Consider the following 15,036-nt stretch of genomic DNA (forward strand, 5'->3'; position numbering starts at 1 on the left):
AATCTGTAAAGTAACTAAAACAGTGTTTTCAATAAATGTAGTGGAGTAAAAAGTACATATTTGCAGAAATCCTCCAGTAAAGTACAAATAGCTCAGAAGTGTTCTGAGGTCCAGCAGTGGAAACGTTGTCAGAGGTAATAATCCTGCTGTGCTCATGTCGCCCTCTGGTGGTTGTTTACCAGAACATCAGTGATGAACTCTGATTGTCTGACAGGATTCTTCATCTGATATCTTACAATCTGTTCTTCATGTGTTTCTGTGAAGAAAACATGGTCCTGCAGCTGAAACACACTGATGAAGTGAAGATGACACAGATCCACATTAAAGACGTTGGACTCTAAAAAACATTTAAAATATGAAAGAATGTCCATTTATTCATCGATTAAATCATCTTTTTATTTTAAAAGGTTACAGCAATAATTAGTATATGCAATATGTGTATATATATTTCACTTTTGGTGAGTATTTCCATCAAAGCTATGGTCTTAAATCCCATATAAAATGGCATTAAAAGGTGTTAAAAGTGTTAAATGTGAGTGTTTCTATCTGTAGACACTCTGTAAAGGTAATGATACATGTTGTTACTGCAGAGACCTGCTGTCTCTACATCCGAGGTTGTATTTACACTTTACTGTCAGAGTTCAAAGGATCTAAACCACATGTTTCAGTCCAAACCACCATGTGACATCACTCTGACATCACTCTGACATCACTCTGACATCACTAATCAATTGTCATCAATAGTGAGTGTGTAGACTGTGTGTGAGAGTCAGAGTGAAGAAGAAGCTGACGAAGTGTCCTCCTGTCTTCTTCCATCCTCCATCAGCTCCTTCACCTCCATTTAATCTCTGATCCAAAGTCACATCAGATCAACAATCATAGATTGACCAACAGATTGATCAAACAGATTGATCAGCCATCAGAGGAGTCGGATCAGTGTCAGATCAGTGGAGCTGCTTCTTTTCCTGATGTCCACTGTTTTATCTTTGATCTGACTTCTCCCTGCAGAGTAGACAGAGGACAGTTAGACAGAGACAAGCAGCAAACCAGAGACAAGCAACCAACCAGAGACAAACAACCAGAGACAAGCAGCCAACCAGAGACAAACAACCAGAGACAAGCAGCCAACCAGAGACAAGCAACCAACCAGAGACAAACAACCAGAGACAAGCAGCCAACCAGAGACAAACAAGCAGAGACAGGCAGCCAACCAGAGACAAAAAACCTGAGACAAGCAGCCAACCAGAGACAAGCAACCAACCAGAGACAAACAACCAGAGACAAGCAACCAACCAGAGACAAACAATTAGAGACAAGCAGCCAACCAGAGACAAACAACCAGAGACAAACAGCCAACCAGAGACAAGCAACCAGAGACAAGCAGCCAACCAGGACAGTTAGACAGAGACAAGCAGCAAACCAGAGACAAGCAACCAACCAGAGACAAGCAGCCAACCAGAGACAAACAACCAGAGACAAGCAGCCAACCACAGACAAGCAACCAACCAGAGACAAACAACCAGAGACAAGCAGCCAACCAGAGACAAACAACCAGAGACAAGCAGCCAACCAGAGACAAGCAACCAACCAGAGACAAACAACCAGAGACAAGCAGCCAACCAGAGACAAACAAGCAGAGACAGGCAGCCAACCAAAGACAAACAACCAGAGACAAGCAGCCAACCAGAGACAAGCAACCAACCAGAGACAAACAACCAGAGACAAACAACCAGAGACAAGCAGCCAACCAGAGACAAGCAACCAACCAGAGACAAACAACCAGAGACAAGCAGCCAACCAGAGACAAACAACCAGAGACAAGCAGCCAACCAGAGACAAGCAACCAACCAGAGACAAACAACCAGAGACAAGCAGCCAACCAGAGACAAACAAGCAGAGACAGGCAGCCAACCAGAGACAAAAAACCTGAGACAAGCAGCCAACCAGAGACAAACAACCAGAGACAAGCAGCCAACCACAGACAAGCAACCAACCAGAGACAAACAACCAGAGACAAGCAGCCAACCAGAGACAAACAACCAGAGACAAGCAGCCAACCAGAGACAAGCAACCAACCAGAGACAAACAACCAGAGACAAGCAGCCAACCAGAGACAAACAAGCAGAGACAGGCAGCCAACCAAAGACAAACAACCAGAGACAAGCAGCCAACCAGAGACAAGCAACCAACCAGAGACAAACAACCAGAGACAAACAACCAGAGACAAGCAGCCAACCAGAGACAAGCAACCAACCAGAGACAAACAACCAGAGACAAGCAGCCAACCAGAGACAAAGAACCAGAGACAAACAACCAACCAGAGACAAACAACCAGAGACAAGCAACCAACCAGAGACAAGCAGACAACCAGAGACAAGCAGCCAACCAGAGACAAACAACCAAGACAAGTGTAGTTTCTGGGCTGTCTTCATCAAATGTGTCTGCGTGTAGTATGTTGGTAAAATAATTCTGTGGAGGTCAGGGTGAGTGGAATGATCTTTATTGAAACAGATCTCAAGCCAGCGTCCAAACAGAGTGCGGCCACGCGTCTGGTGTTCTCAAATCTCTGGCTAAAGCAATGCCAAAAATGCTTCGCCCTCTGCTCCATCCGAAAAACGAGCCTTCGATGTTAGGAGATCCACCAATTGCCACCCCCCTTTCTCGGGTGCAGGGCCTTTTTAGAGTCTGTTTCTATAGAAGAAGGATGGGTCTGCCTCACACTTCCTATGAAATAACTCTTGTGTGTGTTACTTAACTTGCTGATGTCACTAAGGTGGACAGGATGGTTTCCCTATACTTAGTTGACAATGTATATGTTAGTCAGCTCCGAACCTCTGGTGTGAGCCTCTTGCTGTAGCTGCTGCACACTTCAGAGCTGATAAAGGCTCCTGGTCATGGGGACCACTGCCCTTTGGCATTCCCACACTTGTCTACAGGGGAGCATCTGGTCCTGTCCCATCCTGTCTTCTCAGTATCCACTATCGTCATAGAGCTCAGGATATGTAAGAAACATACAGACACTACACAAGCCACCAACCACAGACAAACAACTAACCAGAGACAAGCAACCAACCAGAGACAAGCAGCCAATCACAGACAGACTCACAGACCTCTGTTCTGTATCTTCATACTGACCTTTGACTTTGAGCTTTACTGTTTTCCCTCTCAGGACGTCCTTGTTGATGACTCCACACCAGTATCTTCCTGTGTCTGTCTCTTTGGGGTATTTCAGGGTCAGACTGAGGTCTCCAGTCTTCAGCAGGTCTTTCTTCATCTCTGTTCGGTCTTTGTAATTCTGGTGCTGTTCTTCAGGCTGGTCAGATTTGTTCGTATACACATGGACCTTCATGTCATCTTTGTCCCTCCACTTCACTTTAGCATCTTCAGGCAGGTCAGGTGCAGTTTTGAAGGGTAGCTGGACAGACTCCACCCCCTCCTCCACCTCCACCTGACAGTCTGAGAGGAAACAAAGCACAACATCAGCTGTACAGATAGCAGCAGAAGTTTTGAAGAACTGTATTGACTGATTACAAAGTTGTAGAGAAAGCTGAAGGACAGAACCAGATGAGAGCAGCAGGTAACAGGGGACAGAAACACAGGAAGTAAATCCAGGTTTTCAAGGAGTTGGACATGATCAGAGTCCTGATGGTGTTGTGATGTTTTGTCCCTGTGGTCTTCACAGTAATGTCTCATCTCAGTGTTGCTGCTGTTTGTTGATTTTTTTGTCACTTTCACATTTCTGGATGTCAAATTTAACATTTTCTTTGATCAACTTCTTCAACAGGAAGTGAATATTTGTTGAATCAGCTGAGAACTGATCAGCAATCAATAACTGATACAAACTATTAAAGCTGCATTTCTTTGTTCTAAGTGATGAAAAGATTTGTTATTTCTTTTAGCTCGTTCCTTCAACTTTCCTATGGATGAAATAAAAACATTACATTCAGATCAATACTGTCAACTCTTGGATCAATCAGCTGATTTATGTCAGTCTGACCTCTGACCTGTATCTACAGTACTGACCTGTATCTACAGTACTTACCTCTGACCTGTATCTACAGTACTGACCTGTATCTACAGTACTGACCTGTATCTACAGTACTGACCTCTGACCTGTATCTATAGTACTGACCTGTATCTACAGTACTGTCCTCTGACCTGTATCTACAGTACTGACCTTTGACCTTCAGCTCCACTTGTTTCTCCAGCAATATGTGTTCTAACTTGTTGTAGACAGTGCAGGTGTAGATGTCTCTGTCCCAGTCTGTGGGATATTTCAGGGTCAGACTGAGGTCTCCAGGTGCTAGCAGGTTTCTCTTCAACACTGTTCGACCTCTGTAACCATTGTCCTGTTCTTCAGACTGGTCAGAACCGTTCTGATACACATGGACCTTCCTGTTGTAACTGTCCCTCCACTCCACTTTAGCATATTCAGGCAGGTGAACTGTGGTTTTGCAGGGCAGCTGGACATACTCCACCTCTGAATCCACCTTCACCTGGTAGACTGAGAGGACAACAAATCACAACAAGAGAGAGAGACAAAGTGAGAGAGGATTTTGAATCTCAACAATACTGTGGCTCAGTGGTCAGAGCGGGTCGTCTCGTGATCGGAACCGCAGCTCCACCTAGCTGCATGTCGAAGTGTCCTTGAGCAAGATACTGAACCCCAAATTGCTCCTGATGAGCAGTTGCATTGCATGGCAGCCTCCGTCATCAGTGTATGAATGTGTGTGTGAATGGGTGAATGTGGCATGTGTTGTAAAGCACTTTGAGCTGTCGTTAGACTCGAAAAGCACTATAAAAATGCAAGCCATTTACCATTTACTTAAATAAACATTCTCAATGGAGTGTCACTTCTACCATTCAGTTGGTAACTCTGGAAAACTTTGACAAATATTTTATACATTCATTTTCTATTTGCATCCGGCATTGAGGAGCGGCATTGTCCATGTTTGCACCTGCGAGCTGATCTACATGTGCCGGAGTCGCCACATTAGACATACAGAACCACCTCAGCAGAGTGGACCCCACCTGACGGGCTGGACTGAAACAGTTCTTGGGTCAGCCAGTACACTGAGCTGTAGTGTCCCAGCCTCTTCTTCTTTAGTAAGCTCCATGCCTTAAACAGTCCACAATACAACCACAGGTAATTCCTTTATGTTCGGCTGCTTTAAATCCATTAACACTAAGGTCTGTTGAGTCCAAGTCAACCAAACTTACTTAAAATGGTGAAAGCCAGTGGCCTCAACGCTAAATCAGCAGGACCACATAGAAACCTCTGTAAGATCTGGAATCTGAAGGTAGCCCCCCTGCTGTCAGGTCGATCAGGCTCTGTCCTCCTTCATTCCTCAGCAGATACAGCTCACTCTAAGGGCGTTTTCACACCTGCCTTATTTAGTTCAGTTGAATCGAACCCTGGAGCGTTTACCCCCTTGGTGCACTTCGTTTGGGAAGGTGTGAACACATCAATTGCACTCGGGTGCGGACCAAAACAACCGGACCGAGACCTTGTGGAAGAGGTGGTCTCGGTCTGGTTCCAAACAAACTCTGGTACAGTTTGTTTGTGGTGAGAACGTGATCCAACTCGATCCGACCCAACTGCAGGAAGCATCAGCGCTTAACCCCAAATTTCCACTGGATACGTGTCCAATGCGTTACGGCCGATCAGGTGTTTTGCTTTGCCATCCGCCATCCGGTAACCCCCGGTTGTGTTTTGAGTCGGACATGGCGCAGTACAGTAGACAGCTGGCGTCTCGAGGCCGAGGAGTTTCCGCGATAATCACATGATCACTCGCGTCCGCAGTTATAGGTCTGTGTCATAAAAACAACAACACGAAGTGCTCCCGACTGAAGGATCAGCAGAAGAGCTTGTGTTTGTCTCTTTTTTGAGATTTGTGCGCTGGTGTAAACACGAAGTATTTTGTTTTGAAAAGTAACCGGATGTCATATTGTTGTTGTTTCAGTGCTTGACTTCCTGTCTGCTTGGTGCTAAATTCAGCTGAATTGCTGCCTAGTTTTCCAAATTTAGACCAATTAGAGAGCAGTTTCCTCGTGCATCACACATTTTGGTCCACTTGTAAATGCTGCTGTGTGAACACAAACCAAACTCGAGGTAATATGCAACATTGTAACAAGTTGGTCCCTGATTCGGACCAGAGCAAACGAACTATAGGTGTGTTAAATGCCCTAAGGCACCCAGTGCAGTCTGTCCCAGAAGTCCACAAGAAGAGCCTGGATCTTTGACAATTGTTGGTGATGAGAACTCGACCTCTGTATGACATTTTTGTTTTAATCCACTTCCACCTTGCTAGACGACCTTTAACTTTTTCGAGAACATTCTCAAAGTTATTAAGAACAAATGAGGGATCACCTAAAAACCCTCCTAAATATTTCAGTCCTCCGTCTTCCAGATCAACCCTCCAGGCACACTGAGCTTCTTCTCCACTCCACCAACACTGACAGCTTCACTTTTGTCCCAGTTGACTTTGGCTGAGGATATTGAGCCGAACTGGATGACATCTCTAACCAACACATCAATATCCTGCTGGTTGTCCACCAGGATGACCACGCCATCTGCATTGGCTGACAGTTTTAAAGGTGCATTACAACCTGGAATAGTCAGCCCCTGAAGGTCAGCTCTAAGTTTATGACAAAAGCTCGATTGCTAAGGAGTATAGACGCTTTTCTGCTTGCTCTCGCTCTCGCTTCTGCTTGCTATTTTTTCCACTGTTATTATTTTTCTTCACTGAAAGATTACAGGCAGCAACTCCTGGATATTTACAAACCACTGGGACAACAATTAACTGACTGCTGCTGCCTTATTTCACTTTTTTAAAAATTTTTCTTCCGAACTCCGCACTTTCAGTTTCGAGGCCTTCGAGGTAGCACAAGCCTATTAGCAGCTAAAGCCTATTAGCAGCTAAAGCTAACTAGCACCAAAATGCCTCTTGTTAACCTGAACCTTCAGAGCATCCTACAGAAAATTGCTGAGCTGGAAACCAAGATCCACCGGATAGAAGTAAATGTGGAAGTGAATGGACTATCTGGGAACGAAACTACTCTCCCATGGAATCAAAACAGCAGACAAGAGCCTGCTAACACACGGCTAATTAGCCCCGACAATGACTCGACAAAACAGGAGTTCAGGGGACTGGATAAAAAGCCCAGGAACAATCATCCCTGCTGGAATACTCTTGGAGCAAAGCCTAAAGTTAAATCAATTTTGGGAGAACGAGTAACAGGCAGAGCCCAGCGTCCTGAGATCTGTGATGCAACTGGTTGGCCTGCACTTTCCTCTGAAAAGAGTGCCTCCTCAACACCCGTACCAAAGCGGAAACAACCGTGGACAATGGTGAAAACAAAAAGTAAGAGCGTACCTACGCAAATAACAAAAATACAACTGGAGAACAGATTTGCTCCACTTTATCAAGACCGTGCAAGCTCTCCGTCAATGAACAAGGAGAGTTATGAGACCAAATTCAAAAGTAAAAGACCACAGAAAGAGCTAATGACTGGACCACAAACACTGATTGTGGGTGATGTTGCTGTGAAGGAGGTAAACAGCTTTTGCAGCAAGAAGAACACCAAAGTACTCTGTTTTACCAACGATATGGTCTCTGACGTCTCAGAAAAAATTCTGGACATTGTCGCTGAACATCCAACAGTGAAATCTCTCATCTTACACACAGGGGCCTGTGATGTTGTGAAACAACAATCTGAGGTATTGAAACAAGACTTCACTGATCTGTTGAACAAAGTCAGATCTCTCGATACTGTGGTGTTTGTCAGTGGCCCTCTACCAACTGTCCGTAGAGGTGATGAGAGATTCAGCAGGTTGTTGATGTTGAACAGATGGCTCAAAGCTACATGTGCCGCTCAATCGGTGAACTTTATTGACAATTTTAACATTTTCTGGGAACGCAGACACCTCTTTAAGGCAGATGGATTCTGCCTTAACAAGTCAGGAGTAAGGTTGTTAACCTCCAACATATTCTACTCTGTGCACCACACACCAGTTCCTCCCTTCAAGGACACCAGGCAAAACAAACTAAAACAACTGATAAGACAGCCCTTGGAAGGAGAAATACTTGTGCCTGAGATAAGCTTCGAACAGACAAGTCAGCTGTGCCAGGAGGAGGAGTCCTTGCTGCCATCTTCGCTCCGCAAGGAGGAGTCCCCCCCAGTCGCAACAAGAGGGAACATCCACTCTCCACCAACCCCAACCAACTCTCCGCCCTCTCCAGCCAGCCTCAGCCTCAGCCTCTCCCCCTCTTCCCCCCTCCTCGATTTCACGGATGAGATGAAAAAGCTGGTCAATGTTGGACTCAGACTCACACCCCGCCCAAATCTGCCACGCTTGAAACCACCATCGCCAAAACGTCATTGTGCCCCTCCGCCCCCTCTGAATAATCTTTGGCCTCTACAGTCTGAAAACAGCGAAGTACATCCTGTCCATGCTGACAGTACAATTAACGCTTACTGATATGTGCCGGGTCCGGGCTATGAAGTTGATATCGCTACTGTTTTCCCCCGAGAAAAGCCAGGGCCCCCTGGAGTTCAGGCTGCCTCCTCAATTCCTGTGCTTACAGGTAATAGAAAAATTGTGAATTTGTTGAGAAACAGGAAATGCGGGACTAAATCTGCCAATCCATTCAATTTAGCTCCCATTCCTCGTCAGCCACTAACTGTCGCAAAAAACTGCACAGTTGGTTTTGATACTGTAACTGTAGCTCTATTAAACATCAGATCTCTAGCAGGAAAATCTTTTTTAATACACGACTTTATCATCAAACACAATCTTACTTTTATGTTTTTAACTGAAACTTGGTTAGACCAGGATAACAGTGCAGCTGTTCACATTGAATCAAGTCCTCCAAATTTCTCTTTCATAAGTGAAACTAGAATGCATAAAAAAGGAGGAGGTGTTAGTATTTTGTTTAATGAGTTACTCAAATGCAAGCAGATGTTTTATGGAAGTTTTACTTCTTTTGAATATGTTGCTCTTCAGGTAAACTCATCTTCTCGAGCTATATTTCTAAACATCTACAGGCCACCTAAATACTGCACATATTTCTTTGATGACCTTGTTGAGTTACTATCTCTTATCTGCACTGACTTTGATTGTGTGTTAATTGTTGGTGACTTTAACATCCATGTCGACAAGCCTGAGGACAGATGGACTAAAGAACTGTGCTGTGTCCTTGATAACTTTGGACTCACTCAGCATGTGACACAACCCACACACAACAGGGGCCACATCCTGGACTTAGTTATCTCAAAGGGTCTGAACATTTCTAAGGTTCTGGTATCTGATGTCGCTCTCTCCGACCATTACTGTGTTTTCTTTGAGAGTGATATATCAGTGCACACAAATGTTCAAACTCAGGTTGTCTCAAAGCGATACATCACTGAAAACACTGGTGACATATTCATTGATGCTTTCTCTTCCACACCACCCCTCTCTAGGTTCTCTGTCAATGACCTTGTACTTCATTTCAATTCCAAAATTACAAATGTCATGAATGCCATTGCACCCACTAAAGTGAAGGTGGTCTCTGGTAAGAAAAAATCTCCTTGGAGAAACGCCACGCTTGTCAAGATGGAAAAAAGGGAATGTCGAAAAGCTGAGCGCAGGTGGCGAAAAACAAATCTCCAGGTTCATTTTGACATTTATAAAGAGAGACTTTACATTTTTAATTTAGAATTAAAAAAGTCAAGGCAGTCCTTCTTCTCAGACATTATCACCAAGAACAAAAATAATGCTCGTGCCTTGTTTGCTACTGTCGACAGGTTAACAAACCCTCCTGTGCCAGTAGCAGCTGAACATCTGTCTACCAGGGCCTGTAATGAATTTGCATCATTCTTCACTGCCAAAATTCAGAACATTAGACAAGCGGTCAGTGCCACCCTACCAGGTACTGGAGGTGTGTTGTCGTTTTGTCCACCTAAACCCAACTCTAATACCCTGACACAATTTGATCCAATTAATGACAAAAACCTTCAAGACATTATACAGCATTTGAAGTCTTCCTCCTGCAGCCTGGATATTTTACCAGCAGGGTTCTTCAAAAAAGTTTCAGACTGCATGATTCCAGACCTGCTACAGATTGTTAACACATCTCTTCTCTCAGGTGTCTTCCCCCAAGCCATTAAGACAGCAGTCATTAAACCACTCCTGAAGAAGAGAACTCTAGACACATTAGTAATGAATAACTATAGGCCCATTTCAAACCTCCCAATTTTAAGTAAAATAATTGAAAAAGCTGTCTTTCAACAGCTGAACAATTACTTAATAATAAATGGCTGTTTTGATGCTTTCCAATCAGGATTTCGACCACATCACAGCACTGAGACGGCCCTCGTTAAGGTCTTCAACGACATTCATTCAAACACAGACAGCGGAAAAATCTCAGTCTTAGTATTACTGGATCTCAGTGCTGCGTTTGACACAGTCGACCATAATATACTACTGGACCGACTGGAAAACTGGGTTGGACTCTCTGGTACAACACTAAAGTGGTTTAAATCTTATCTAAATGAGAGAGATTACTTTGTGTCTATTGGTGACTACACATCTGAACGGATGAAAATGACAAGCGGAGTACCCCAGGGCTCCATTCTGGGGCCTCTACTATTCAACATTTACATGCTCCCTCTAGCTCAAATAATGGAAAACAATGAAATTTGCCACCATAGTTATGCAGATGACACACAAATTTACATAACCATATCACCAGGGGACTATAATCCCATACATACCCTGAGTAGATGCATTGAACAAATCAATGATTGGATGTGTCAGAGTTTTCTTCAGTTAAACAAAGATAAGACTGAAATAATTGTTTTTTGATCCAAGGAAGAACGACTTAAAGTCTCTGCTCAGCTTCAGTCTGTAATGTTGAAAACTACAGACCAAGTCAGAAACCTTGGTGTGACTGTGGACTCAGACATGAATTTCAGCAGCCATATTAAGACAGTTACAAAGTCAGCCTACTATCACCTTAAGAATATATCCAGGATAAGAGGGCTTATGTCTCGGCAGGATTTGGAGAAACTTGTTCACGCATCTATCTTCAGCAGACTCGACTACTGTAATGGTGTCCTTACAGGACTCCCTAAAAACTCCATCAGACAGCTGCAGCTGATTCAGAACGCTGCTGCTCGAGTCCTAACAAGAACCAAAAAAGTAGATCACATCACTCCAGTTCTTAGATCTTTACACTGGCTTCCTGTCTATCAAAGAATAGATTTCAAAGTCTTGTTGTTGGTTTATAAAGCATTGAATGGTTTCGGGCCAAAATACATTTCTGATCTGCTGCCGCGTTATGAACCATCCAGACCTCTGAGATCGTCAGGTACCGGTCTGCTTTCAGTCCCCAGAGTCAGAAGTAAACATGGAGAAGCAGCTTTCAGTTACTATGCGCCACATATTTGGAACAAACTCCCTGAAAATTGCAGGTCTGCTCCAACACTCACCTCTTTTAAATCAAGACTTAAAACATTTCTTTTTGCCACTGCTTTTAACTGAAGTCTTTGAACTGCATTATTACTCTGAGTTTTTTTTTTTTTTTTTTTTTTTTTTTTTATAATGCAATTTTTAATGTCTTTTAAATGAAATGTTTGTCTTTTAATGTAATTTGTGTGTGCCTGTAAAGCACTTTGAGTTGCCTTGTGTCTGAATTGTGCTATACAAATAAACTTGCCTATACAAATAAACTTGCCTATAACATGCCAGAGAGGGCACAGCCTTGTCTAACTCCCCTCTGAACCTGAAATGGAGCTCAAACCACCATTTATCTTCAGGATGCTCTGAATGTCACAATATTAAACCTTAATTTTATCAATAAAACCAAAGCAAGCTTTGAGGCCAAACAGCTGGAAGACCAGTGTAGAAGCTGTGAGACGCTGCCTTCTGATCTCTGTGCTCACATTCAAACAGCTCACTGTTTAACAGTTCACTGGATTGCAGTGTGATCAGTCAGCACCTGCCCAGTGTCAGACCTTAAAGAGTGAATGAACCTCTTCTGTCCATTCTTACGCTCCAGAACAAAGAACAAGTGTGATGGAACATCCATCTGGGCTACAGTCTGGAAGCAGGACCGAACCAGAACCCCCTGAGCTGAGACACCCAGCAGGAAGCTAAAAGAGACTTTTTAACTTCAGTGTCTCAGTCTGGTTCTGGTCTCTGGTGGTCTCAGCTAGGTCTCATTATTCTTCCACTTCAGACTCCAGAGCTTTTACCGAACTTATCAAGGTTTTGTGACATTCTGAGTGTACTGCTGACAGAGTTGCCTAATTTGAACTTTTCAAAAAATCCCACCACTGTTTTAAGGACACAGAGAAGCCAACAGGGCTGATAACACAACTTCTAAACACAAAATACAACAAAATAATGTTTAAAACAATAAAACAACCAAGCCTGGCCACAGACAGCGAGTTATGTTCAGGTGTGTACAGTGACGAGTGGCTGACGAGCCGTTTCCGATTCTCACGAGCTGTCCTCTTGGATCTATGTGCGGTATTGGGCCCAGCGTTAGAGAGGAGCACCCGCAGAAACCACGCTGTACCAGTCCTGCTTCAAGTGCTCACAACACTCGGGTTTCAACCGGCACATTCCAGAGGGAATTGACAGGTCAGGGATATCCCAGCCAACCTTTAGCCGTGTTAGGCCAGACGTGTTATGGGGTATAATTGGTTTGTCGCAGCAGTACATAAAGTTTCCTTATACGGTGGGTGAACAGGCAAATAAAAATTGTGCAATTCGCAGCAATGTCCGGTTTCCCAAATGTAATCGATACCACAAACTGCACTCAAGTTGCTATAAGAGCACCGAGTGAGAATTAATTGGGCCGACACCGGTGTCCCCCTCCACCTCCATCACCAAGTCACTCAGGAGGGATTCCCTGATGATCCCAGCCAGTTTTTCATCCAGTGGAGTGAGCTCCAGTTGGCCCGTTTCCCGCCCGTCACACAGATGCTCTGCCTGTGTGACACCAGGCGCTTTTTTGCTTCCACTTTCTGATCACTTTTTTTTCACTTCAGCCACACTTCTGAGGCAACAGCATTTACATTGTCTGCCACATGCTGCCACTCTAGAGCCTTTTTGGCATTGGTGACCCGACCCAACACTGTGTTCACCTAATGATACAGCCTGCCTCATCTCCACCTCCCCGACAAGAACTTCCAGCTCGCTCTGAGTGGAACTGCGCTTCTTCGCCTTTCTCTCTGCTTTCAATCATGAATGAATATTGATTAGGGGCGTTTCTCTGGATATTTTTAGGCAAATATGGGTGTGGTATGACCCGCACACAGGTGTGCCACATTTAGAGTGGAGTGTGATTTATAAAGGGAAATCGGCGTAGGACGTGTGTGCGCACTGTTTTATAAATAAGGATATTTTTGTGCATTCGCACTTTCTGTGTTTCGTGCGTACGCAACCTTTTGACATCAATCCTACACAGTTTTATAAATGAGGCCCCAGGTGTTTTGTCTCTCCAGACATCACACAACTCCTGAGCCTCCATGAGGTGAAGCAGACGAGTGTGAGAGGCAGCGTGAGGCTCTGCATGGTTCCTGTCTGACCTGCTGTCCTCAGTACTGTTACAACCTCCACCCATAAATACATATTCCTCATTATTACATTTATCAATCACTTCATTTAAAACATGTAGAAACACCACTCTCTCCATTTCCACAGCCGGAGCATCAATATTAATAAACACCATCTTTACGTCTTCACACACTGCTCTCACTTTTAACAGACGGCCTTTAATAACTTCTTCAGTTTCTACAGACTGAGGAAGAAAGTTTCTGGAAACAACAAGTCCAGCCCCACAACTGTTACTGGTTTGTGACTGAAGAAGGTTTCAGCAGTCCACTCTGTCCTCCAGTCAGTCTGGTTATCAGCAGTACTGTGTGTCTCTGCTACCAAAATAACATCCAGCTTGTTGAGAGAACACAGCTTGAAAAGAGACGCCCTTTTCCCATCATCCCTTTCTCCATCTATATTCAAGGCAGCAGGGAAAATATGGAATAACTATTTAACTACTTGACTTATTCATCATCATCTAACTGCTTTTTGACCTTTTGAAACAGTTTCTCCAGGCAGTCAGTCTCCTGGTCAGTGAAAGCTTTCTCCTCCAGAACTCCAGGACTTCTCCTAAAAACCTTCACTGAATCAATGAACAGATACAGTACTGACCTGTATCTACAGTACTGACCTTTGACTTTCAGCACCACTTGTTTCTCCATCAGGATGTCTTCCTCCCTGTTGCAGACGGTGCAGGTGTAGGTGTTACTGTCTGTGTCTGTGGGATATTTCAGGGTCAGACTGAGGTCTCCAGGTTTCAGCGGTTTTCTCTTTATCTCTGTTCGACCTCTGTAACATCTGTGCGCTTGTTCAGGCTGGTCAGAACTGTTTTGATACACATGGACCTTCCAGTTGTCTCCATCCCTCCACTCCACTTTAGCGTCTTCAGGCAGGTGAACAATGGTTTTGCAGGGCAGCTGGACAGACTCCGCCCCTGAATCCACCTCCACCTGGTAGACTGAGAGGACAACAAACCACAACATCAGCTGTACAGACAGCAGCAGGAACTGTGATGGTAACATGACTTCACTGTCTCATCCTTCTCTTATAATCCCAGACCTCACTATCAACAGTCTGCCTCAACAGTCAGGGAACTATTAGGGTAAAGATGCTGCCCAGGTGCCTGATGGGTACTGTAGTAGTAGTGACATACCTGACATCAAATAGTGCCTAAAATATACTAAAAGAGTTCCAGAAACAAGAATTCCAACAACCAGGAGAACCAGGAGAGCTGTGGCCCAGGATGGGAATCGTTCTGTGGAAACTGGAAACATAAAGAACATGATCTCTGACTTCTGACCTCTGACCTGTATCTACAGTAGGTTTTAGGGTTAGTTGCTGACCTTTGACCTGCAGCTGTATGTCCGTCAATCTCCGTTCTCTCTGTCTCCCCCTTCTGAACCCTCTGACGGTGCAGGTGTAGGAGCCGCTGTCAGAGTGGTGAAGTT

The 15,036-nt window shown here is 44.3% G+C and overlaps 1 protein-coding gene across 1 annotated transcript; it reads right to left on the reverse strand.

Moving 5' to 3' along the window:
* Positions 1-887: 887 nt before the first annotated feature.
* On the reverse strand, positions 888-14,334 carry LOC115590380 (uncharacterized). The gene is made up of 4 exons (XM_030431736.1): positions 14,220-14,334; positions 4,185-4,504; positions 3,136-3,433; positions 888-1,002 (listed from the first exon to the last, which is right to left on the reverse strand). Exons 1-4 carry the CDS (start codon positions 14,248-14,250, stop codon positions 920-922), a joined length of 732 nt encoding a protein of 243 aa, XP_030287596.1. The 5' UTR covers positions 14,251-14,334; the 3' UTR covers positions 888-919.
* Positions 14,335-15,036: the final 702 nt, after the last annotated feature.

Source organism: Sparus aurata, chromosome 10 (assembly GCF_900880675.1).
Source record: "Sparus aurata chromosome 10, fSpaAur1.1, whole genome shotgun sequence".
NCBI lineage: Eukaryota > Metazoa > Chordata > Actinopteri > Spariformes > Sparidae > Sparus > Sparus aurata.

What these genes read in the sequence shown, in the direction of transcription:
- LOC115590380 (XM_030431736.1), bottom strand. Translation starts at nt 14,250, where the DNA reads ATGGAGAAACAAGTGGTGCTGAAAGTCAAAG. An exon ending in AGTGGTGCTGAAAGTCAAAG is followed by an intron (nt 4,505 to 14,219) that starts GTCAGTACTGTA and finishes TTGTCCTCTCAG; the next exon opens with TCTACCAGGTGAAGGTGGAT. An exon ending in AGAAACAAGTGGAGCTGAAG is followed by an intron (nt 3,434 to 4,184) that starts GTCAAAGGTCAG and finishes GAGGTGGAGGAG; the next exon opens with GGGGTGGAGTCTGTCCAGCT.